The sequence below is a fragment of the Callionymus lyra genome, chromosome 10 (assembly GCF_982586985.1).
Source record: "Callionymus lyra chromosome 10, fCalLyr1.hap1.1, whole genome shotgun sequence".
Lineage (NCBI taxonomy): Eukaryota > Metazoa > Chordata > Actinopteri > Syngnathiformes > Callionymidae > Callionymus > Callionymus lyra.
The window spans coordinates 4,358,232-4,382,222 of record NC_141827.1 but is presented as its reverse complement, the minus strand read 5'-3'; the positions used below and the strand labels follow the sequence as shown (position 1 = coordinate 4,382,222).

General features: G+C 39.5%; 1 protein-coding gene across 2 annotated transcripts in view; it reads right to left on the bottom strand.

The window, feature by feature from the left end:
• Positions 1-22,779, bottom strand: part of slmapa (sarcolemma associated protein a) — a 37,606-nt gene extending 14,827 nt beyond the window's left edge. The window contains exons 1-11 of one of the 2 annotated variants that reach the window (XM_087800376.1): positions 21,275-22,779; positions 12,688-12,835; positions 10,616-10,688; positions 5,518-5,554; positions 3,631-3,693; positions 3,443-3,538; positions 3,305-3,376; positions 3,104-3,244; positions 2,891-3,028; positions 1,102-1,270; positions 891-941 (exon numbers count right to left, since the gene is read on the bottom strand). In XM_087800376.1, coding sequence (XP_087656502.1) covers positions 891-941; positions 1,102-1,270; positions 2,891-3,028; positions 3,104-3,244; positions 3,305-3,376; positions 3,443-3,538; positions 3,631-3,693; positions 5,518-5,554; positions 10,616-10,688; positions 12,688-12,835; positions 21,275-21,472 — 1,186 coding nt within the window. In that variant the 5' untranslated portion in view covers positions 21,473-22,779. The remainder of the gene's footprint in view (positions 1-890; positions 942-1,101; positions 1,271-2,890; positions 3,029-3,103; positions 3,245-3,304; positions 3,377-3,442; positions 3,539-3,630; positions 3,694-5,517; positions 5,555-10,615; positions 10,689-12,687; positions 12,836-21,274) is intronic. The other variant, XM_087800377.1, reaches the window with a different exon arrangement.
• Between the last annotated feature and the right edge of the window lie 1,212 nt (positions 22,780-23,991).

Here is a 23,991-nt window from a genome sequence, read left to right as displayed (position 1 = left end):
AATGAAATTAAACTAGGAGGAGGTATAACCGATTACATTAGATTGCTGCATAATATCATAAAGATGTTTTGAGACGAGGTTTGGGAAAAATATCAAGGGCCGGTCAGTGGTAAAGTAATGTGAAATAAACTTAGTATAAGTTTATATAACAAAGAGTGTGTCAATTCAAATTATAAATAGGAATAATAAATGCTGACATTGATTAAAACACTAATATTGTTGAACAATGGCAGACGACGGCTACGAAGCCACAACCTTATCAATAAGAATCCAGAGCTCGACTACAGGAGCTCATTTAGTTGAACGTTAACAGCAGGAATATAAGAAATGGACAAGAAGGATAATGTAGTCGGGGAGCGTGACGAAAACTGTAGTTCTGAGTTATGAACATGAAGTAACTAGTCGTTGTGATCGCAGTAATGATCTACACGTTAGATTTTTAGAGTACTTATTTACAGTTGTCATTACTGTAAAGCTTTACTTAGTAACAAGTTACTCCCAGCACTTATAAGAAATAGCCTGAAGACAAACCAGAACCATGTAGTAAAGATAATTGTGCTGAGGTCTCCGTAAACTCAAGGTTATTATGGAACTGAAGATGGAAAATGAATTATTCGTCGTCACTGTGAGTCTGATGGAATTAAGGTTTACTGTGAACTATTCACCGTTTACCAGCAGCTTCTCCACCACTAACCTGATGATCCAACATGAAACAACCACCAATAAGTAGTGAAGAGACCCAGAGTGAGCAGATTATCCACAAAAGAATCAAAAGGCAACAAGCGACAGGAAGAAATGTGGTCATCATGCAGGAAGTCATGCATCGCTGGTGCAAGATGAAGAAGTGAAGCAAGAGTCCGGAGAGAGCAGGCAGCGACCGAAGGACTCACCCAGACTGTTATTTTCTTTGACGCTTTTCTCTTGCAGCTGCTCTAATCGCACTGTGAACAACAACAGGAGCGGTTGTTGCAGGTTTGACCAGGTGATGGTTGACCAGGTGATGGTTGACCAGGTGATGGTTGACCAGGTGACGGTTGACCCGCACGGCGGCTGGCGTGCACCGAGGTCACGAGCAAGGTCGTGTGTGTCGCGGGCACCTACCCTGCAGAGCGGCCAGCCTCTCGTTGGTGAAGTCGTTGTCGGCTTGCAGGGCTTCGATGCGGGCCTGGAGGACCTGCTCCTTCTCCTCCATCTCCTCGATGCGCAGCTCCAACTCCCTCTTCTCCGTCGCGCCGCGCTGAGTCAGCTCTTCCTGTCGACCCTCCGCCACCTGAGAGACGTGACGAGAGGATTTTAGAGTTTTACAAAATGTATACGTCTGTCGATCAGAGCAAGAAGTATGGAAGTGAATCAGTGACATCAGAATATTCAATACTTTCAATTTAAATGGTTTTTTTAAGCATTTTATTATTTTTTATATAATTTAATTTAATAATTACATAATTTCTATATTAAAAGGGTGCATTTTTTTCTTTATTTTAAATCATTTAAACATATTAAAATGTTGTAACTCTTTTAATTCAAAAATGACTATTTTTTGTTTTTATTAGTTATTTTTATTTATTCATTTTTTAACTCGTAGTGTTTTAAATTAAATACAAAAATGTTGGTACAATAGTGTCACCAGACAATACCAACATCGTACCGAGCTACTTATTCAAACTTGCAGCCAATCATGCGACTCACAGACGATCACATGATGAAGTAGAAGCGCGATCATGGAGGATTCCAAAGCTTTGGTGTCGTTTTGTGGCACTTTAATATTTATATTTTAGTGTTGAATTTAAAAGGCTAAGAATGAAAACATAATCAATTTAGAACATTTATTCTTGAATTATTGGAATTTGTAAAAAACTTTCAGAATTAAATGTTTTAACTCAATTACTATAAAACAAAACAAAAAACTTTCAATATAGAAATTCAATTAAATACTTTCTATAATTAAAAAAGTAAAATTCAACTATTCAACATTCAATATGACGGCACTGACATTCTTCCATTAAGGAGGAAACAAAGATGCAAATAATTTTTGTTAGAAATATTAAAGATTCCGGGTCAATTTAAACCTATATGATGTGGACAGAGGTCAAGGGTCCATTATGTATTTGGGGAATGACCGCTGGGACATCGTCCAACAGACGGCGAGTGTAGCCGACAACAGCTGACTCATTAACTGGATTGCTTCATCCCGCAAACAGTGGCCCTCAGTTTGTTGCTGCTGCTCACATGTTTATTTAGAATAAGACGAGAGCAAATCCACAAAATATGGTCCAATATATACAGTGGTCGATGGTTGGGGTGACATTATGAAAACACTCCACAATAAAATAAATACACACAGTAGTGACCAATTAATGTTTCACTATAAAATGTGTATTTTAACCTTGTCCTTTACAATGTTTCAAACATGTATTAACATTTTATTTGCACTTACAAACGCGACATTGAATATGAGCCGTCATCCTTCTAAACAACACCGTCAGTAACCATGACCTGAACAGCTACTATGATGCTTTGTCGCCCAGCCAACCAATCACAGCTGTGGATCACTTTTGACTCATCAACGTATAATTTAAATACAGTATAGAAACGACCAATCAGCCGTCACTAAATACAGTAGAAAGGCATCATGGGAGATCAGCGTTTTTCATAAGTAAGGTTTCTCCCAATAAATTCTGTTTTGGTTTATCTGCTGTTTAAATAAATCACCCGTTTGATAAAGAGTGAACATTAACAAGGAGACTTAATCTTCCTGACTGAAGCTTGATACAATATATGGTTCAATATTCAATATTGATACAATATATTTAAACACGTAGTTACAGAAGCAAAAAAGGAAACGTGAGAGACTGGAACATTCTTAGAAACAGTGCTTTGAACGCAAACGTACCTGGATGTTGTCTGCGAGCTCTTTGATTTCATTGACGGCATCGTTGTACTTGTTGGCCAGCTCCCTCAGCTCGTCCTGGCCCCTCTCCGACATCTCCTTCAGGTGTGTGCACTCGTCCTCCGTGTTGCTGAGCGATCGCTGCGACGAGCCAGAGGAAGACGCGATAGTTGCACGAAAGAAAAGCCAGACCTGCCGACGAGGGTCGACTCTCACCTCCACCTCCGAAAGCTTCCTCAGCACCTCGATCTTCTCCTGCACCACGTTCCGGAGCGAGTCCTTCGTTTTCAGCTCGTAGTTGTGTTTGTCTTCCTGCAGCGCCAGCAGCTCTTTGCGGATCCCGTCCTCCGTCTGAGACTGAGAGAGAGAGATGGAGGTTTGTCTCGTGCGAGACTCGCCATCGGGAGTGCGTCTTACTTTGGAGTAGGCCTGGAGCTGACTTCCCATCACCTCCAGTCTGGACAGCAGCCGGTCCTCATCGATCAGGGCCTGAGGGAAGAATGGTCGGGGTCAGGTGGACTGGTGGATCGGACGATTGAAAGACATGTTCCTCACCTGCCAGCTGTTCTCCGAGGCCTCCTGTGTGGACGCCAGCAGACGCTGCAGGGTGGCCAGCTTCTGCTCCAGCATCTGCTCTCGGTGTAAGGCCTCCTGCGGGACAACAGGTAGCAGGACGCTCGGATTAAAGCTGGACTGTGACACGAGGAACGTTTCCCTGTGTGAACAATAGGTGTCAGCCTTACCTGAAGATACTGGGAGAGCTGGAAAAGTTCCTGAGAATACATACTGGGAGTGTTGGCCGCGGCCTGGAAATAGAAAAGCACATTTTGAGTCGTTGGAATTTTGTGGAATCTAATCAGTTTGAGCGGGAGGAGGCGCGAACACGGGACGGAGATTCCTCTTGTTCTCCGAATTCAAATTCACATTCGAAGATTTTTTAAAGGTCAGTAAAATCACATGTTCAACCTAAAGCCGCCTCATTGCATCCAAGAATAAATAGTCAGAATAGAGAAAAGACAAAAAGCTTTGGTTTAAATAAATATTTTTTCTAACCATTTGATTCTAGCAGCAAAGAAAACATACAATTTAATCCTTTTACAGGATAAAGATTCCACTTTATTTACTGTAGAAAAACTAAGCCACTTAGTAAAAAGATTATTATTTTCCGTTGAAAGCATTTCCCGGCCACAAGGGGGCAATATAAACGATAACAAAAGAATAATGAATTAAATCTCGATTTTTTTTTTTACGACTTTTAATGTGGTTGCATTTCATTAAAAACCTTAAAAACAAAGAATCCAAATGGACACAGGACTTCCCGTACTGTGGGACAATCTTTCAAACATAATCTGGTTGACGACCTTTAACCGAGGACACTCCCAGGAGGAGACGCATTTAAATTGAGTAAAGCTTTGAGCAAGAGTTTTTTTTTTCGTGGCGACACCTCTTGGGTGTCACTGGATTATTAAAGAGAAGTGCTACAAAAGTAATCACTGTTACTCCCTGACACACACACTCGTGTACCTCCTACATTCCTCGGACAGGTTACACTGAGACTGTTGTTCTCACTGACAGGAGGTGACACACACACACACACACAAACACACACACAGACACACACACACAGACACACACACACACACAGACACACTTCAGGGGCACAAAGGAGTCAACAACATGGATGCTTCAAGAGTGTGTGTGTGTGTGTGTGTGTCCAAGATAGTATGGATGGTTTAGCTTTTCAATACGATTGCACAGTTTTTTATCGTTATTACTTGTTCAAATGAATGAATGAATGTCACACTTTCAAGCTGGATCTTTGTATTTGACCTCCCAGAGTTTATGGACTCGTGGTGGTGACACAGTGGTCAACGGAAATATCAACACAAACTCCCATCAATTATACGATCTGGTTTACATTGACCAACTTTGAATTCAACTCACCTAAGAATAAAGGTGAAATCTTCCACAGCTCAACTCACAGCCATTACTTTCCTCATGTAAGGATACGACAACTTAACTGTAATCAACTAACCTTAAACAGTTTACTCCTTTAACAAAGTACCTCAGTCACATTACTCTACTTTGACTTACTTTAACATATTAACTCGCATCAACTACCTCAACCAATGAATCTGACTTGGATTATTTGAGATCAATTGATTCAAGTAAAATCAGAGAAACAATCTAACTTAACTTATTTAGTTCTTACTTGCCTCCATTTTTAACTTTCATCCATTTTCTAAAAGACAACGTGAAATAATAGAAAAAGCAGAATAACAATAGAAAGCACAAAACAAAAAGATGTCGGTCATAACCGTTAAACAAATCCAAAATTCAGAATAAAACAAGTAGGTATAAAAATAAAGTCATACATGGTCCGAGTTATGTCCCGAACATTCAGAGCCGATAATGTCCCATTTTTATCTAAAGGTATTTCCTTTTTGAAGATGAAGTGTGAAAGTCAACTTTCACTTCTTGTTTACCTCTTGTAACAAGAGATCTATTCAGTGCAACATCCCATGATCCTAATGTAAAGGTTTGACTATATATACACATGTGACACTATATAGTCATGTGACACGCACACGCACACGCACATGTCATAGAAAACAAACACACGCTCTTACCTTGTCTACAGGTAGTGGTAAAGGAGTCTGGATGACACTGTGAAGAGAAAGAGGAAACTGTTGGTCACCATGGCAACCATTGGGAGGGAAGGCCAGTGTAGTAACCACAGCGACATGAAAAAAGGGAGGAAGCACGATTTGAAAAAACCTTCATGAAAAAGACATCTAAACATGATTGAGGACTTCATACGTGGCTGATTTGACTTTTAAGTGTCATCAGGGAACAGCGTCTGATGCTTGATCCCCGAGTGGATGTTTGTTTGTATGCACAATGATATAAGTAAGTAAGTAATATTTGTAGAGTGCTTTTCTAGACCAGGGTCACAAAGTGCTTAAACAATACAAAAATTAAAAGGTCAAGACAACAGCGAGACAAACGCTCAGGAGTCTCAGAGAATCAAAGACAAGCCAAGTTTCTTGATCCATCAAACACACAGTGAGAGGAACATTGGTCCAAATCAACAGCCTGGAAGGATTTCTCTCCTCTGGTCTGGAAGTGCGTTCAGGAACCATCAGTAGATTCTGATCCACAGACCTCAGAGCCCGAGCTGGGGTGTAAGTCTGGATCAGATCACTGATGGAAGGTCTGACCATGAATAGATCTCAAAGTAAGAACCAGAATTTTAAAATGATCCTGAAAGAAACTGGAAGCCAGTGAAGAGTTTCAAGGATCGTAGAAATGTGAGTTCTTCTACTAGAGCAGGTCAGAATTCTGGCTGCAGAGTTTTGTGTCAACTGCAGGCGAGAAGATCCTTCTTGTTACGACATGAAAACAAACTATTGCAATAGTCCAGACACTAAGACACAAAAACATGGATTAAAAGCTCCAGATCATGTTGTGACAACATTTTCCTAAATTTAGAGATTTTTCTCAGTTGAAGGAAACAGTTTCTGGTCAGTTTTCTCTGTCATTTTTCTGTCTTTATCAAATACAACACCCAGGTTTCTCAGGCCCAGATTGACAGACTGACCTAACTCACCCAAGTACTTACTCAACCCTGGAATCTTATCTAGGAGCAATAACCAGTTTTCTAGTTTTTCAACTAACCAAGTTTCAGTTTTGTCCATATATAGCTGCAAAGTGTTTTCACTCATTGTTTGATTTCTAGCAAACAATTGACAAGTTCAGCCTCTGGGGCTCAGTTGGATCAAAAGAGCAGTAGAGCTGGATGTCATCATCAAAGATGTGGTAAGAAACATCTGGAAATCTCTAAATGATTTTACCCAGTGGAATCAATTACAGCAAAAACAATAAAGGACCCAGAACAGAACCTTGAGGGACTACACACAACAGATCTGCTGATTCAGACCTCATTTTATTGGCAGATACACTAAAACTGCGCCCAGAAAGGTATATTGAGAACCACTGTAACATAGACCCAGACAGTCCCACTTCATCCCTCAGTCTTCTCAGCAGGATCTGGTGATCAACTGTGTCAAAGGCTGAGGACAGATCCAAGAGAACCAGAACAGTGAATTTACCTGAATCAGCCGACATCATGATGTCACTGGACACTTTCAGTAAAGCTGTCTCCATAGAGTGATGTTTGCGGAAGCCAGACTGAAACTTCTCATGAACGTCGCTCTGATCCAGGAACAAAGACAGCTGCTCAGACACCACCTTCTCAAAAATCTTGACAGGTTAACCATATTGGTAACACAGGGGCTAATAACATCAAACACTTTGATAAAAAGCCTACAAGAAAGGACATCGGATGAGCAAGAGGAGGGTTTCATCTTGTTCACCAGTGCTGAAATATCAGCCAGAGATACAGCACTGAAGGAAGACCACGAGGAGGAGACATGCTCAAGGACAGCAGGGGTTCCACACCAAGGGGGAGGGATTTTCTCAATTCCTGATCTAATCAGATCTGGCAGTTTCCACCATCTCATTGTATGAAGACATCAGATCCCTGAGGTGAGGTGAAGATGATGTGAGATAAGGTAGTACTAGTAAATTAATTAATTAATAACTGGTATAGTTCTGACCTTAGCACATTTCATTTCAACAGGTGTTTTAGTTTCTTGGTGACCAGTAAGTCATAACATTTAGAACATTTTATTTAGTTGTTTTTTTTCTTCTCCAATTCTTACCCATTTGTTTTTTTATAAAGAGTTTAGTGACTTCAACTATCTCATCAACAAGGATATGGTTTTGCTCATTTGAAGATTTTATTTGTTTATTTTAATACTTAAATGAAACTGTGGTGTTATTAGGTGTCATTTTATTCAACATACCATCACATAAATATGTTTCGAAGCCTTGCTTGCATAATATTGGTTACAAAAAAACAGGAACAAATATCTCTCCACCTACTCTCCTCACCTACAGACTTTATTTATGTTTCAATACATAAGAGAATATAAATATTTCAGGAAAAGGAAAACTTCCTGGCTTTCTGATAAAGAGAGACAAAAATACTCTTTGTTACACTGACTCAATGCCCATGATGCGTTTAGTGTGGGGTGTGTTTTAGTTTAAGGGATTGTTGGAGCGTCCTAGAGCCTGGTAGCGTCGCACAATGACAAGTCCAGAGATGGCAAAACACGTTGGTTGACATCTTTTCACTGGGAACAAACACAGCCTCCATCTGATGAAGGAGTTGAAGTTGGTCCTGACAACAGTTCTTATTGAAGGAGGCTAAAGTGAGGCCAAAGTTACCGAGTTCCACAGTTGAAATCAGTGAAAAGTCTGACTCCATTGGTTTGTTTTGAAGGCACTCTTTTTAATTGTTGGTTCTCTCCTGACAGTACATTTCATTAGGATGCGAGAGTCTGAACCGGCTGCAGGCTAGAGGGATAATCCATGGCACACACTGAAGCGTGTTGTAGTGGTGGTTAAGTGAATGTGACTAAAACAGTCAATCATTTTAAGAGCTGTACTGAAAGGGAAGGATGTAGTTTTGGGTCACTGAGACTGCATTTGTAGTTCATCCGTCCCTGACGGCATCAGGTCTGAGGTGCAACAGCCGAATCTAACTTATACTCTTGTGTGTACAGCAGATTGAGATGTACGTGGATAATGATAATTCAAAGACATGCGTAACATCCAAATTGACGATAGCAAACAAACAGAAGACGGAACCAAGCAAACCCATAAGTTGTTCCTCAGAAAAAGGGTCTTTAACAGCAAAATGTACCTTTTGTCAAGACATGGAAAAATGGGCGACAATATTATAGCAGCATGTGGTTGGGAACCCTTTAAATCTTTGTTAAATAACAAGCTGAAAAGCCTTGAGCACTGGTAACAATCACTGCTCATCAGCAACTAGACCAACACATGTCAAGGTTACGTTTAAAACCTGTGGATTAACAGATTTTCTTTTTTTGTGTGCAAAACAGTCATAGTAGGGTTTGTAATAATAACCTACAGTCACTACATCAATCTTCAATAAAAGTAACTTAGTTATGGTAAATTATTAAAAGAAAAAAAACGTGTTCAGATAATAACCTACTTCCACAGCCTCGCCTCACATTCCTTGCTCCCGGGGTGTGAAGTTTTTCCTCATAATGGAGAGTTCTTTGGTAAACTAATAACCTGTTTGCCTCTCTTCAACTCTGTGGTACAGGTTCATGTGTGTCGGGGTTTTTCCCCGAACGGACACGTAAAAGTTTAAACAATAATAGTCGAACCCATTACAAACAATGAGACGAAGGAAACTTAAATACTTAACTCAGTTGAATCTTTAACCAGGACAACTACTGGTTTGTTACCTTGTGTTATTGTGCATCGAGTCGGTAACTATAATGTAAAGTATCAAGTAAAAGATGAAGATGAAGACCAGAGAGACATAAATAAACTTGGTTGAACGCGGCCAAGTACCTGTACGGTGTCTGTCGGGTCCATATCTGTCCGGCTAGAGGGGGAAGACCACTCTCTCGCTGCCTTATTGGTCTGCTCATGCGTCGAACGCGATCTTTGCCTCTTCCTTCATTTTCTGGTCTGGGTTCAGAGCGAGCAGCTGACTCCCCTCTAGAGTTATACCACCAAAGCGAAGTCATTCCTCAACACAAACTTATTTTCTTTCCAATCTTCCAACTTCCCTTCAGCAAGCTTCAAGCAAACCAGCTGATTTTCTTCTATGAATGTGGAGCTCCACCCCTATAGGCAATAACAGCGTGGAACTCCCCGACTGTGAATCTTCGCTCTCAACATGGTTGGACACTAAAGCTTCATGAGATGACTAATCCCATGATGCACTAAAGGGCCAGATCTTTGTTTATGAAGAGCAAGGCGACTTATTAACCCCTGAACACTCGTGGAACAAGGAAGTACAGCGGGCGACAGAGCACTGATAAAGGAAATAAAAACATATTTGGACGTTGAAGGTACTTCAGACCTGCTAGTAAAACACAAAACTGTTGCATCAGCTTGTTCATATTTCGGCCTTCACGTTCCCAGTGCGTGTCAACACTCGAAAAATGATAAGAAAGGACTTTGCTGAGTCACACACTCGGAGAGAAAGCTGCCATGAGAACTTTCTCGAATACTTGTGAGCGACAACACAAGAGCAAGTGTGTTGGCTTAAACTTTCAATACAATTTAAAGAAAGTATTTTAGAAATTGCTTTTGACAAATACTTAAACACACTTCAGGAAGAAAGATGGTTGCAGACATGATTTAATCCATAGTACAGAAGTACAGTGTGTTAGAGGAAAAACATTCTTACCAACTCTTATTAGAGAGAATGAAAAATAAGGAGGAAACTTCAGTCAATTATAGTAGAAATTCCATTTGGCTCGTGAGGCTGAGCAAGACTATGTGCTAATTTGGCAGTTTGATAAGACACAATGGTCGTATAAAGCATCTCATGCTGACTGTGTTGAGTAAATACAGATGGTCATGGACCAAAACGAGACTGTGTTGGTCCTACCGAGAAAAACCACCTGGTCTTACTGGGAACCAGCGAGCGGGATGGACATGTAACTGTGTAGAGTAGCAACAGATGGCTCCTACAGTAGATAATTTTAGACGCGATGGCGGCAGGGGGTAGAAGGGAACTTCAGTGTTGGGTGAGGTGCGTTGGTCGGCCACAGCTCCAAGTCACCCCTGAATATAGACTTTCTAAATAGGTTTTCAGAAGCAGAAATCACTTACTCGCTCCGCCGCCTTGCCTCCATCCCATCAGGTAGGAAGAGCTTAACTGTTGACACGATGCAGCCATGGGTAACTGGAGGGACAGAGAAGAAGTAAATACACAGCATTGCTTCTGGTGACTTGGCATGAATTTCGAATGCAGGGATAAAATTTGTTATTTTTATGAAGTGACCAATTATCATGGTTATTATTTGTATCATGGTACTGTTGCATCACTTTAAAAATGTACTTAAATTATACAAATTAGTTATATTTATCAAGAGAAAACAATATGTACGTGTTTTGAAAACAGCAATTCTGACCAGTTAAATAAAAGCACACTTATAGTCTTCCCTGCTCAAAAATTAATTATGTTTTACAACTATAAATAATGTTGACACATTTAATAAAGGCTAGTCAACACCCTGCTTCATATAAAATGGTACTGCTCACTATATTAGTTGAGGTTCAAATATAAAGTTGCGCATTTCTTTCCAGTTCACAGCAGACGATAGAAAGTACAGAAGTTTTATAAAAGCAAGAAGATGAACAAAGTGCTCATAAAAAGAACAAAGTGCAAATATAAAGAGCATAAATCAAAGGAAATATCACAAAGACCTAAAAGGATACAAACATAGAATAATATATTTTTGCTCCTGCCCCCAAACTCACTGAATTATAAAGTCTAATAGCACGAGGAATGAATGAGTCCCTGAGTCTATTAGTGTTGCATCATGGGAGGAGCATTCATGCTCCACTTGCTTCTGTGCTCACTGATGACAGTGTTCAGAGGATGATGTCATCATCCATGATGAGATTAGTTTGTCCAGAGATCTCTCCGCAACTGTCACCAGTGAGTCCAGCTTCAGCTTCAGATCCTGATCTACCTGATCAACCGGTTGACACTTGGACACATTCTCACCCCAACACACCACAGCATAAAACACTGGCCACCACAGACTGGTAGAACGTGTAGAGTTTCCTGCAGATGTTAAATGATCTGAAGCAGTCTAAGGAGTCTCTGATGACATCACCTTATCCATGATCAACACAATTTAAAGTTATATAGTAAACCCTTAACATTGTTATGACCTGAACATTACTTGTGTCATGCATTCTGTGTATTATTCATCAAGTCATTTTGATTCATACACACAGGACTGAGCACCTTCAGCTTTTAATTAACCAGTATTAAACACAAACTCATCGCCATTTAAATGATCATATTCCAATGATAAAGACATAACAATGATCCATACTTAACAAGAGATACAACACTTTCATCCCTTGTTATGTTGAGATTCTCCAGGAGGATTAATAAAGTATATCCATCTATTTAAATTGATCTACTACTAAAGTCCAGAATTTCAACACCATTACTGGTCATAAATTCTGGTCACGATGGCTTCCCTGTGTTATTGCAAATGGTTAAAAAAAACAATACAGTCGATTAATGCGCCAAAGAGCAACATTCTCTAACATGGCAAATCTGTTGCTTGTGTGAAGAAAATTGCTTGAATTATTACAAAAGTATATTTTTGAGATCACATGTTTTAAATGCGGTTATAAAACCGCCAGGTGCATCTGTGGCATTTCAACTGCAAATGTAATGTATGGCGTACAAGATTAGGCCCTTAGAATCAAAGACATGTGGACGTCTTAAAAATGACCACACACGTCATTAAACCGTTATAACAGTGTCAATTCTGATCACCGGTGTTTTCATAATTCAGAAACATTTGGAGAAATGATGGAATAGAGGAATAAAGCTAATGGTTTAATTAAATAATGAATGATGTTCATAGTCGCAATGAAAAACTTGTGTGACCTTAAACTAACATCCTTCTCTGAGCGACCATTTGTAGTCCTGCAGTTGACCCGGGACATGTGGACTAAAATGATGGGATGTAAAGCAACACTAGTGGAGCTGAAAATCTGACCTCAATATGTACAGTCTTGTGACGAGACCCTAAAACCCTTGAGGGATCTTCCAGGGTACATTTTATACATCATTGTGCACAACCACTACAACAGTCTGACGAATCATCTTCTGCTCTGTTTCCTCTGGAGCTTCAAACGTTATGTCTGCGTACCTTTTCGAGTGTTCTCAGTGACATCTACACCAAACTGGATGATGTCTCCGGAGAGGACCTCGCAAGGCGGGCTCTCCTCCGAGCCTCGACTCAACCTTTGGCTGTTGATGAAGGTCCCATTGCTGCTTTTGGTGTCCTGCAGGTAGAACTGAAGAAGAAGACAGATGGTCATTCGATGGTCATCAATGAATGAATGATAGAAACAGATTATTCTTCTACTGAAACTAGAAATATAAAAAACTAAACCACTGTTTGATGATGAACGAGACTACAAACCAAAAAGACATTCCTGCATAGATCCACTGATGTCAAAGCTATTTTTCAAGAGTAAACAAAGAATCTGTTTTGCAAGAGGCATCTTGCCTGCACATATAACGGCACAGTCGTATAACATTCCAGGGACTAAACACAGAAACATGATCAGAAACAACACCGAGGAGTGTTGTATAAACGTCAGAGCCATTAAATCTAACTATAAAGTCTTTCTGGCACTCGGGGCATCTCTCGACAGACCTCGACTCGCATCTGTTCGGATATTCTGACGAAAATTCCCCCCGGACTTCATGGGCTTTTTTAGAGAGTTCGCCTCAAAAACAAACACTAACACACACACGTGTGATTAAAAACACAACTGGAGCAAACAGTAATTCTTGATGCTTCTGCATGAGTTACAAGTGACTCAGGGCACAATGGAAACAATCAGGACTGAATTGATTCATTTGATGATGTGATGTTATTGGAAAGAACTGGTGGATTAATCAATTTAACAACAAACCACATGTTGAGGGTTTCAATTATTTTTGAAAACCCAATTCCATATTATGTAGATTTTGTTTCCTATACTTATGTCATATAGACAAATACAATATTGAACATAGAGATTTAGATTCAAAACTTCATTGTAGCAACCGTCTAGCATGTAGGGCTGGGACACCGAAAGATTTTTTGTTTTTAAACTAAATATATAATATCAATTCTTACAAGAAAGAATGACATTACACATAGTACAAAACATGAGTTTACATTTACAGCTTTGGTAAATTCCCACTCTTTTTTGATTACAGAAAAAAAATACTATTACTATCACTCATTAGCTTAGAAAAACAAATGGGAATGAATGTTTTAAGAATCGATTCTACCAAAGCATTTTGGTCGTGACAAAGACAAGAACTAAAGTTTGACACTCAGCCCTGAAAGCCCAGAAAAACGGGTTCCCACCGACAGAAATACAGCACAGCGAGTGCAAGTGTACAACTCAACAGAACTAGACAACCTAACAAAAGCCTCTTAAGCACAGAGATGAAGATCAACTGTGTTTATCCAGTTCATGAGGAGTGACACTCGGCTCAGTCTCCATGTTGAATATACGGTGACCTAGCACCAACACTAACATCAACAACACACCATGAACTGCACGAATCACATTTCATTCGCCAGACAATTCCTCAAGTTAACAGCACAACATGAGACGAGTGCGATCTCGAGCGTTAGCCTCCAGCCGCTGGACTCGGAAAGGAAATCAACAACGTCAGCATGATAAGATGACGGCACGAGGCGACACAAAAAACTCAAGCCAACGAAGTAGAAGGTTTCACACACAGTGATGGTCAGATCTGAAGCCAGCTTGAGTTATCAGCCGGAGAGAGACAGAGACGGGCTTCGCTGCTGCCGATCGCACGAGAGGAAAACAAAACGGTGCGACAGAGTGATGCAGCGACGGCGCCGACTGCTTTAAAACCCTCCTGGACGGACTGCAGCGTGCCAGGAAATGCTACCCGTCCATAGCTTTAATGATGCCACACAGACGCATGCATGGTCAGTTACCTCCTGTCCCCATGGTAACCTGAAGACCGGCGAGGAGGGACCTAACTATAGAGCATTTCACCCAGCAACAACGCACGCTCACACACACACTTTACGTCACGTAACTGACATATGGTTTACATTTGCACGTCGGCTCCACATGACTGAACGCAGAGAAGTGACATCATCGACTGAGGAGCACCAGACTGGTCAGGAAAAGTCATATGTCTGGGTTATTCATCATCACACACATCACTTCTTTGACCTAGTTCAGAAGCTCCAGTGTGTTTAAGTCCTTCTCCGTGATACCTACTCAAAGAGTTGTCCCATTAAACTGTGAATGTTGCTTTTGATGCATTTATCGTCATTTAAAGTTCACCCAAAATACTAATTTCACTAATTTTCTACTCACCCTCATTTTTTGGGGTAACAGATAGAGGTGTATGTCCTCTATCTGCTATCTATCAGACCAAAACATCCAAATACCCAAGTGCTCGTCTATAATGTCCATATTGTATCATTACGTGAATAAATAAATAAGTCTATATTTTGAGCTTGTATTTAGCGGAAGCTCCCAGTCTCAGCAAGTGTCAGTTTGCATGCACGAGGTTTACCATCAATGTTGGAATTTAGCCTGAGCCGATGGGCGCTTCCACAGTGTGTCTTTATTTAAAACACTGTATAGATTTGTTTCGGTTTATTTTTTGGCTTGCAAATCATATTTTGTGTAGCAATAGTTTTTTTTAATGGTTTAAATAATAATTAAATAATAAATTAAACAATATTTGTTGCATATATTAAAGTTGTGTTCACTTTTATGTTGCAATTAAACTTCTGGACGCTAGATGGCAGTCATTACGTCCTGCACGGCTTCTGTAGAGGAACATTGAAATCTCTCAAGATCCCAGCAATGACTGAGGACGAGAGGATACAGTCAACTCCAGCAGCTATCAAAGCCGATACTTGAACATATTTTGGTTTCAAAACAAATAAAAGCAGTTACAACTTTGTAAATGATTGGGACAATACTACGAATGTATCGTTGTTCCTACAGTATCTCTATATACATCGTACTGTTACCAAAGTATCGTTATACGTATTGTATCGTGAGTTCTTTGCCATTACATACACCAATACTTAAAATATAGACTTATTTAATTCGGGAAAGATTGTCATGACAGGGCTGTAATACAAGTATTTGGATGTTTTTTGGACGTAGAAAAGTGAGCCCTGGTCGCTACTTACATATAAAGATATTACATTTCTGCCAGTTACACCAAAAACTTAGTCAATCTATCCCTTTAAAACGTATTAGCATCTATCCATGGTATGGCTGTAACATTGACAAACTTAACTTCAATGTATTATGGTTATATACTGTCAATAATATCTGTGATAATACTACACGGTCAGTTAAATTCATCACTACCCATCTTCACAGAAACAAAGCGCCACATTTCCCAGTTCACGACTATGGATTTTTTTTTCACGCAACATTCCTGCATCACTGCCTCCCACTACAGAGAATATTTGTCAAAGAAACACCGAATCCCTTTATCTTTCGATAACCTCCTCCGTTTTTTCTCTCCATCTCCGTTTAGTTCAACAAGATTCAGGCGTAACAACAGTGTCATTTCAATTTCCTACAAGCCTCCCAAAATAACACAAACAGCCAGAAGCCAACAGACATGACCCCCCTGAGGATTTGTACCGTTCAAAAGTGTAGAAACCAATGATTTGACAAAAGATTGAATCCACCTTAACACCTTCTTGATTAAGCATTTAGTATTTTTATTAACAATACAATCATCCGTTTTAAAAAATATACACAAACATGTAAAGTGTTTGTGTATATTTTTACATACTATATTTGTTTTTAAACACAATGACGAATGTATTTCCATGTAACTTTGAGGATTGCTGAGGAATGACTACATATTTAGTAATATACTAGTATCTACTTTAATCTGGAATTTAAAATATTTGTAAGGTATTGTTTAACACCAACACATTTTATTCAATTAGAAACATTGAAGGCAGTTAAAAGCATTTCTAAATACAATGTTACTAACCAAACATTTAATGTGGTTCATTCCTCATTTATGTTTAACAGTTGGTTCAAATCTTGCGATGAAAGAAGTGTGACAAAGATATTTTTGTTTGAGCAGCGTTGCTCCTGTGATATTTGGCAACTTCTACTTGACGACTGTGTGCGAGAGGTTCGGGATCAAGCATGTGACACGACCGATGTTTTTGTTGTTCAATCACTTGGACTGCTTCAACGGTGACGGGTTTTACAGGTTTATTGATACAAATTAAGAACGAGAAATTATTTAGAACACAGTGATGTCACCTTAAAGTAAATGTGTTAATACATGTGTGACTTTAACATTATTATTTGGAGATAATGCTGTGGTGGTCTCAGGGTTATTAAAAATGGATGGAGTGACCGAAACAAGTAGTATTTCAACTGTGAAAACCACTTGACCTTTCTAAACGTTCACCTTTTCAACTCATTTCATTGTTTAGTTTGGAACTATTTTTTCACCAAATGACCATCTAGTCGGTAGAACTTCAGAAAACCTCGATTCAGCGCCGTTTACTGATCAGAGTCAGGAGATCAGCATTCTCGCATGTTTACAACTCTGTCCTCCAGAGGGATAAACCCACTCTGATCCGGTCAACTGGCACGTGTTCCAGTCCACTGAACACACTTGCTATGTGCGTAAATGACTGACTCTGTGGATAACTCAATGATCCAGCTGTAATGCACACACTGGGATTCCTAAATCTGCTTTAATCTGAAATGTATCTGACAGAACCACCACCAGCCACAGAGACATCGATGACTCTCCGTCCAACAGACCACTTGGTCACGACTTTTGTTTTTGTAATACAATGGAAAAGTGTCTTGACTTTCAGGGCATCTCGTGAAGATCAGGGTTTATATTCAAAGCTAAGGCCTGACAAACCGAAAAAGCCTGGTATAAATTGCTCTTAGTACATAATAATGGGTTACACGGTGTTAATGGATTTCACTGGGCCCTAATGCATGTGTTGCAGTCGTAAGTGTAGTAATCAAAGAAAAACGTTTGTCAAGACGGATCACTTCGTAATGCCTTCTGTGCGTGTCGCCATACTTAAGCACAATGTGCGCTTGTTCACATTCAGAGACGCACTAGAGAAGCTGCTTTTCACACACACAATACACATATACCATTCCTAATATCATTTTAAATACAACCACTACAAACAAGTAAACAGCATTTATTTTTATTTTTAAAGCATTACAGTTTGAGCTGCATTACTTATTTCATGAGCTTCAGTTTATATTTCCAATCTCTAAAGTGAAAATGTTTAAAACTTATTTTTAACTTAGATCTATTCAGACAGACGTGACCGCAAACACTTCCAGGTTAAGTAGAAGAAATGTTTAGTTTGAACAGTTTATTAAACATGATGTCGGTATAAAACAATGATAATCACATACCAATCGTGATTTTTAGATTTAGATTTTTTGAATTAAAAGGGAATCAGAATTAAAAGGAATTATTTCTTTTATATATCGTTTCATTTTCACCAAGATGAAAATGGGCTTTTCAGTTTTGTCTCCGCTGGTGTAAATCATAAGCAGCATATAATCACTAAGAACACAACTGATCAGCAGAATTCAGAGTATGAGACGTGTTTTATTTACAGAGCGGTAACGGACCAGGACTAAAGAGATTTTACTGCATGTGTAAACTCACGACGACGGATCTGAACTTGTTCTTTATTCACATCACTAGCATTTTTGTCCAGCCCTTACACTAGTGAAACAGGGCATAGTATCAGGACCTGGTATGAGTCATCTTTGGTGTCATTTATAACATTTCAATAAATCAGTCATGGCTGACAAAAAGATTCAAGCGTCCTTTGGATATAATGCTCCTTTCATTTGCAGATTCTTATTGTGCTTTCATATTTTGTTTATTTTTTTGTATATTCGTTTGACTCCATCTATCCTTGCATGGAAATTGAAAATTCTTAAAGCAAATTCGCAAAGAATTCCTTGTATATTCCTAATATTTACTCAAAGCTTTTTCTGACAAGACAGGAATTCCTCTTTAACCAGTGTCCCAGGACCTTTGAGGTTAATAGAACCGAGCAGCTGGGTCAGAAATGACCTTTCATAGGCCATCGCTACTCATGAAGACACACTTGAATATATTTAGAGCCAGAAGAGAGTCAGCGACCAGCTGTGGTCCAGTCAATTAATCCTTCATTAGCTTTAAAGTCCTCACTGCGGCACAGAAGGTCATCAGGACAAAACAAGAAATCTCACCTTCAACTGCTCTCAATTTCATGCGACATAATTGCCATTAAAAACTAAAATGTTTAAATACAGTCTTATTGTGCAAATTCATGCTGACCTTTTATCCTTAAAGGTGACTGACCCTCCTGAATAGTTTATTTATCAACGGACCAGTTAATGTTCAGTGTGTAGAAGAAACTGTAGAATCACCAAAGACCATAATTGAGAAAATCAACTTGATGCTATCGACGTGAACAGGAACCAACAGTTTCCTGATTTGTCCATATTTAGTCCCATTGAAATCAATTTCAAATCAACGTTCGTTGTTCCATACGAACCGTGGGTGACCATTGTGGAGTTCCGGAAAGTTCATTTAAGCCGCTTCTATTTTGGAGCACACCACTCCTTTTCATTGCATTAGTCTATGGCTCTTGCTCGGTGGACACTTTGTGTGATTTACAGCAAGTCGAGGTGTTTGCAGCACTGCAGCATTTTTAAACTGAAGCAGCATCAACGTCTGTGTAGACGCGGAGCTTCAAGCTGATAAAACAGGGGATTTAGATGGTTGACTGGTCACTACAGGTCTGTCCATCCCAGAAGAGAGGGAAAGGATGACGCTACACTTGTCGGTATAAATAGCTTCACACTGTGTGCACACACACGAACACACACAGGGAATTTCAAAGCCTGTGCAGGCCACATAGCTAGGTAATCCTGTGCCTACCTCTGCTTGTTCAACCGGTTCTCAGGAGGGACGCATTCTAACCACATGAGAGGCGAGGATCCTCGCACAGATTGGATCTCTGCGTTTGATTTCAGACCCGAGGTTGCTCTCGAAGGAACAGGTTTTCCCCAGTCAAGAGTATCGAAAGTTCTAAAGAAATGTAATTACTACTTATAGTTTTCAACACTTACACATTCCAAATCCTCAACATACTCCAGCTTATAATTATCGTTACTTTCCAGACACAAAAAGGTCCATAATAAATGAAAGGCATCATCTTGTTGTTCTTGTTCTTATTTTATTTTTATGAAAAATTGCTGTATTGCTAATTGGAAAAAAAAACAATTTTCAATAAAGTTCTACCTACCTATAATAACCACAAAGAAAACACATATTGATCGTGTTAATGTTAATCACAACAGTATATTCTTATCCATATTCGGCGGACACCATGACTATACTGCTACCCGCCGTCTGCTACTTCTACTGCGGTTACTAAGTGGTTTGCTTTAATGGTTAAACTAATCAGCCAGTGTGAGACTCGGGTCACAACTCTCAAGAAACTGCCAAAGAAGTTACCATGTTATGACACATTTAAGACAAAGTACAGTGAACGTTCAAAAAGAGGAACATAAAGGAGATAACCGCGAACAACGCTGCAAGATGACTGACTAGCAGTCCACATAAAAAACTACCTCCTCTGAACAATAATAAACCTGGTAAAACAACAACATGCCAGACTCAGTCCTACAGATCGATGGCCAACAGTTCTTCCATTTGGACTGACGTTACTTCAGGACTTCCTCCACCTTCATGCTTCATGATTCTGTTCCTGTTTTGATATGCAAATGTATTGCTGTCATAACCAGGCCTCAGAAAATCCTTTTTTGCATTTTTGTAAACAAAAACAACAAAAATCCTTGAAAAATTAGATCAAATACAAGACATTAAGGATAAAGTCCAAACTACAAGCACTCGCCATTTCCAAGGTATTTCAATCGAAGCATCCTTTGCCTTGGCTTTCTTTTCCGAAGAACTTACCAACATCTTGTTCTTCTTCTCATCAATAAATCCAAGCTTTTAGAAATCTAAAAATTAATGTAGTCCTTATCGTCTGCTCCTCAAGCATGTCAAACATGTGTCTTTAACCAAAGACCCTTGGGTTTTAAGGACATTTCATGTCCTCATTCTGGACTGTGTATTATCTTGAGAGTACTAACATATTCATTTTTTTTTTAATAAGTGAAAACATTCAAATCTGATGGATTTTCACAGAACTTTTCAGAACATAAATAGGAAGTATAACTTTAGCTTTAACCTTTTAATAGGTATGGGACTATGACAGAGATAGTACCCGTTAAAACAAAACCTATATAATACCTGCACATGTACTACTAATTGCCTGAAAAAGAAAATACATTTAACAATATCATAAGTTTTAGGATTCCCAGGATGGTTCTTTGTATCACAGACTCCAAGCCAATTATCTTTTTCTTTCTTCAACAAAGGTAAGTAAGTAATTTTTATCTGTAAAGTGGCAATATCATACTGGTCTGAGCCGGTTCGCCGTGTTCAAAATGGACTGTACACATTATGTCCATGAACCTTTTGTGAAAGTGGCAACATGTTTATAGCAGTAGAGAAGCTAAAACATGTCTTAATGATGAAGTCATTACAGAAGGACCTCACAGGAATAAAACAACGAACACACAGAGTTTCAATTGTGAAATAAATTCATCTTTTGTGATCCGAAATCATCTTCTTACCTTGCCATTTTTGTGGTCGAACCAAACCAGGGCGTGATTCCTGGACAACACCTTGCAGTCGAACGTAGCGTTGTTCTGGGCGGGTCGACATCGCGCCACAGATCTGCCGATCTTGACAGGCTCATCCAGGTAAACATGGCGCTCCTGGAATGGATGCGAGTTGGGTCGGCAGGCGAACACTGCCAACGCCGAAGGCATTGATTTTGGCTTGAGAGTAGAACTCCAACTGGACACGAGGGATAAATTTTCCTGATCCAGAGTGGCGGGCTTCTGGTTCAAATCCACAATGAATGAATGAATGGACTACAATATACGTTGCCCTTTTTTTTTTTTAAAACAAGGCAGAACTATTGGACCTTCCGAGTTTTTAGGCACTAATTCTCATTGTCCAATCCCTGTGACTTTGGCCCACTCGTTTCATTGAAGAACAGATTAGAATTGGTTTGGGAAGAAAGTAAATAAAAAACGTAACACATATAAAAAGACATTCCTCATTCTTCACCGACGATCAACTCTACATAACGACAGCCACACCTGACAGCAGGCACTATGTCCAGACCAGAGTGCCATGTGTCAAGACATGCATGACTGAGGACACAGAGGACAACTTGGCCAACAGCCTTCCACGTCCATCAAACTGTCCCAGGAGCAGAGAAGTCACAAGGAGCACTTCAGTAGACAGGACGTCACTTCGAGAAGGTCTCTCTGTCGAGAACAGGTCAGCACATGTAATCCCTCCTGACCTGGTAAACTCAGTCGCCACAGCAGCTAAACCGTTTAAGAAGAACGTGTCATCCCGTTATGTTGGAGATAAATCAGACTTTCTGCTGGTCTGGTGCAGGAACCCTCGCTAGCTACCTATCGCTACCACTCCCCGCTGAGAACACCTATAAGATCCGCCAGCAAACCCTCAACAAACCCCCTCGAGTTATAAAACCTTAAACCTTCAACCACAACACCGTCACAACCCGGAAGAACATTTACCTCCCGTTTAATTCAATGGCGAGAGCCGGGCAGGGATTAGCAGGTTCTTGTGCAACTCTAATGCTAATTGGCTAGCTCGCTAACGAACAAACTTATTAACTCGCTCAATGTTTCATTGACGCCCTTTTAGACCGCTTTTGCTCGCCGAGCGAGAACCGAATGCCATTCTTGTCCGGCGGAGGAAAACAGAAGCAACACGGTCAGCCCGGTCGTTTTTTGGCTCCTGTGGAGCCGCTGCGAGCGAGCGTTAGCTTGACGGCGGCGAGCTAACGAGCTAGCCGGCTAACTGACAGTCACAATCCAGGGGAGTTTCTTGGCTGCGGGTCTCATCGCAGCAGAACCAGGAAATCCGCGGCACACGACAGAAGCACCGCTGTCTTTCTTCCACGGTAGTCCTCAGACGAGGCGGGGGGAAAAAGAAAAACACACTTAATGCCACCACCTTCCTCCCGATCTGCGCGAGGAATCCGAGAGAAGTTGTCCACCTCCGTGAGCGCCAGACGCCATACTGTAACTAGAGAGCAGACAGGCGCGGTGCGTTCACGGCCGGGGCTGCGGTGCGTTCACGGAGTCGCATCAACTTGAAAACCAACCGATGAGATCATCGAATATTCAAATTTTTCGGTCGAAAAATGATCGGTCTTTTATTTTTACGCTTATGACATCGTGTCGATTTTAAGTTCCTGGAAAATGTTGTTCCTCAGTCAAAAAGAGATGCAATATAAGACAAAAATAACCAATTAAACTCGTAATGTCTGAAATCATGACAGAATAATACAGTCAAAGGTAAAGGACTTTGTTATATCGACCCTTTAGTCTCCAATCTATTCATATTTAAATATCATAGTGACATCGAACAACTACAAAAAACGTTTAGTTCTTCATCCACCTTTACACATAAACGATTTTTTCTATAGCAATATATACCAATCGATCTTCTGCTCTTATGATCTGGTTTGTCTGATAAAACTTTTTTTTTTTGCTGCAATAATCGTGACATTTACAATTTGAAAAAAAAAATGTAATTACAAAAAAAACGTGTGTTATTTTCATTGTTGTTATGTGTTGACGTTCTTATGGGAAGTTGGTTCAAGTAATAACATGATAGAATAGAATGTGAATAAAAATTAAAATAATATAATTGTTTTTGATTTTAAATTGTTGTCCATGAACATATGTTTTTATATATTTTAGGTTTATTTTACAAACATGTTTTAAAATGGGGTGATATTTCCTTTGAAGAATGATCTTATATTTTGTGTATTCATTTGTGTTTCGATTTTAAGTTCCTGGAAAATGTTATTCCTCAGTCAATAAGAGATGAAATATAAGACAAAAAATAACCAATTCAACTCGTAATGTCTGAAATCATGACAGAATAATACAGTCAAAGGTAAAGGACTTTGTTATATCGACCCTTTAGTCTCCAATCTATTAATATTTAAATATCATAGTGTCATCGAACAACTACAAAAAAAACATTTAGTTCTTCATCAACGTTTACACGATTTTCTATTGCAATATAAGGTAAGGTAGAACTTTATTGATTGTAAATAGTTTTTTTCCAATAGCCACAGCAAATACAGCAATTTTTCATAATAAAAATCAATAAAAATAAAATAACAAGAACAAGATATATATATATATAGACCAATCGATCTTCTGCTCTTATGATCTGGTTTGTCTGATAAAACATTAGATTTTTTTGCTGCAATAATCGTGACATTTACAAT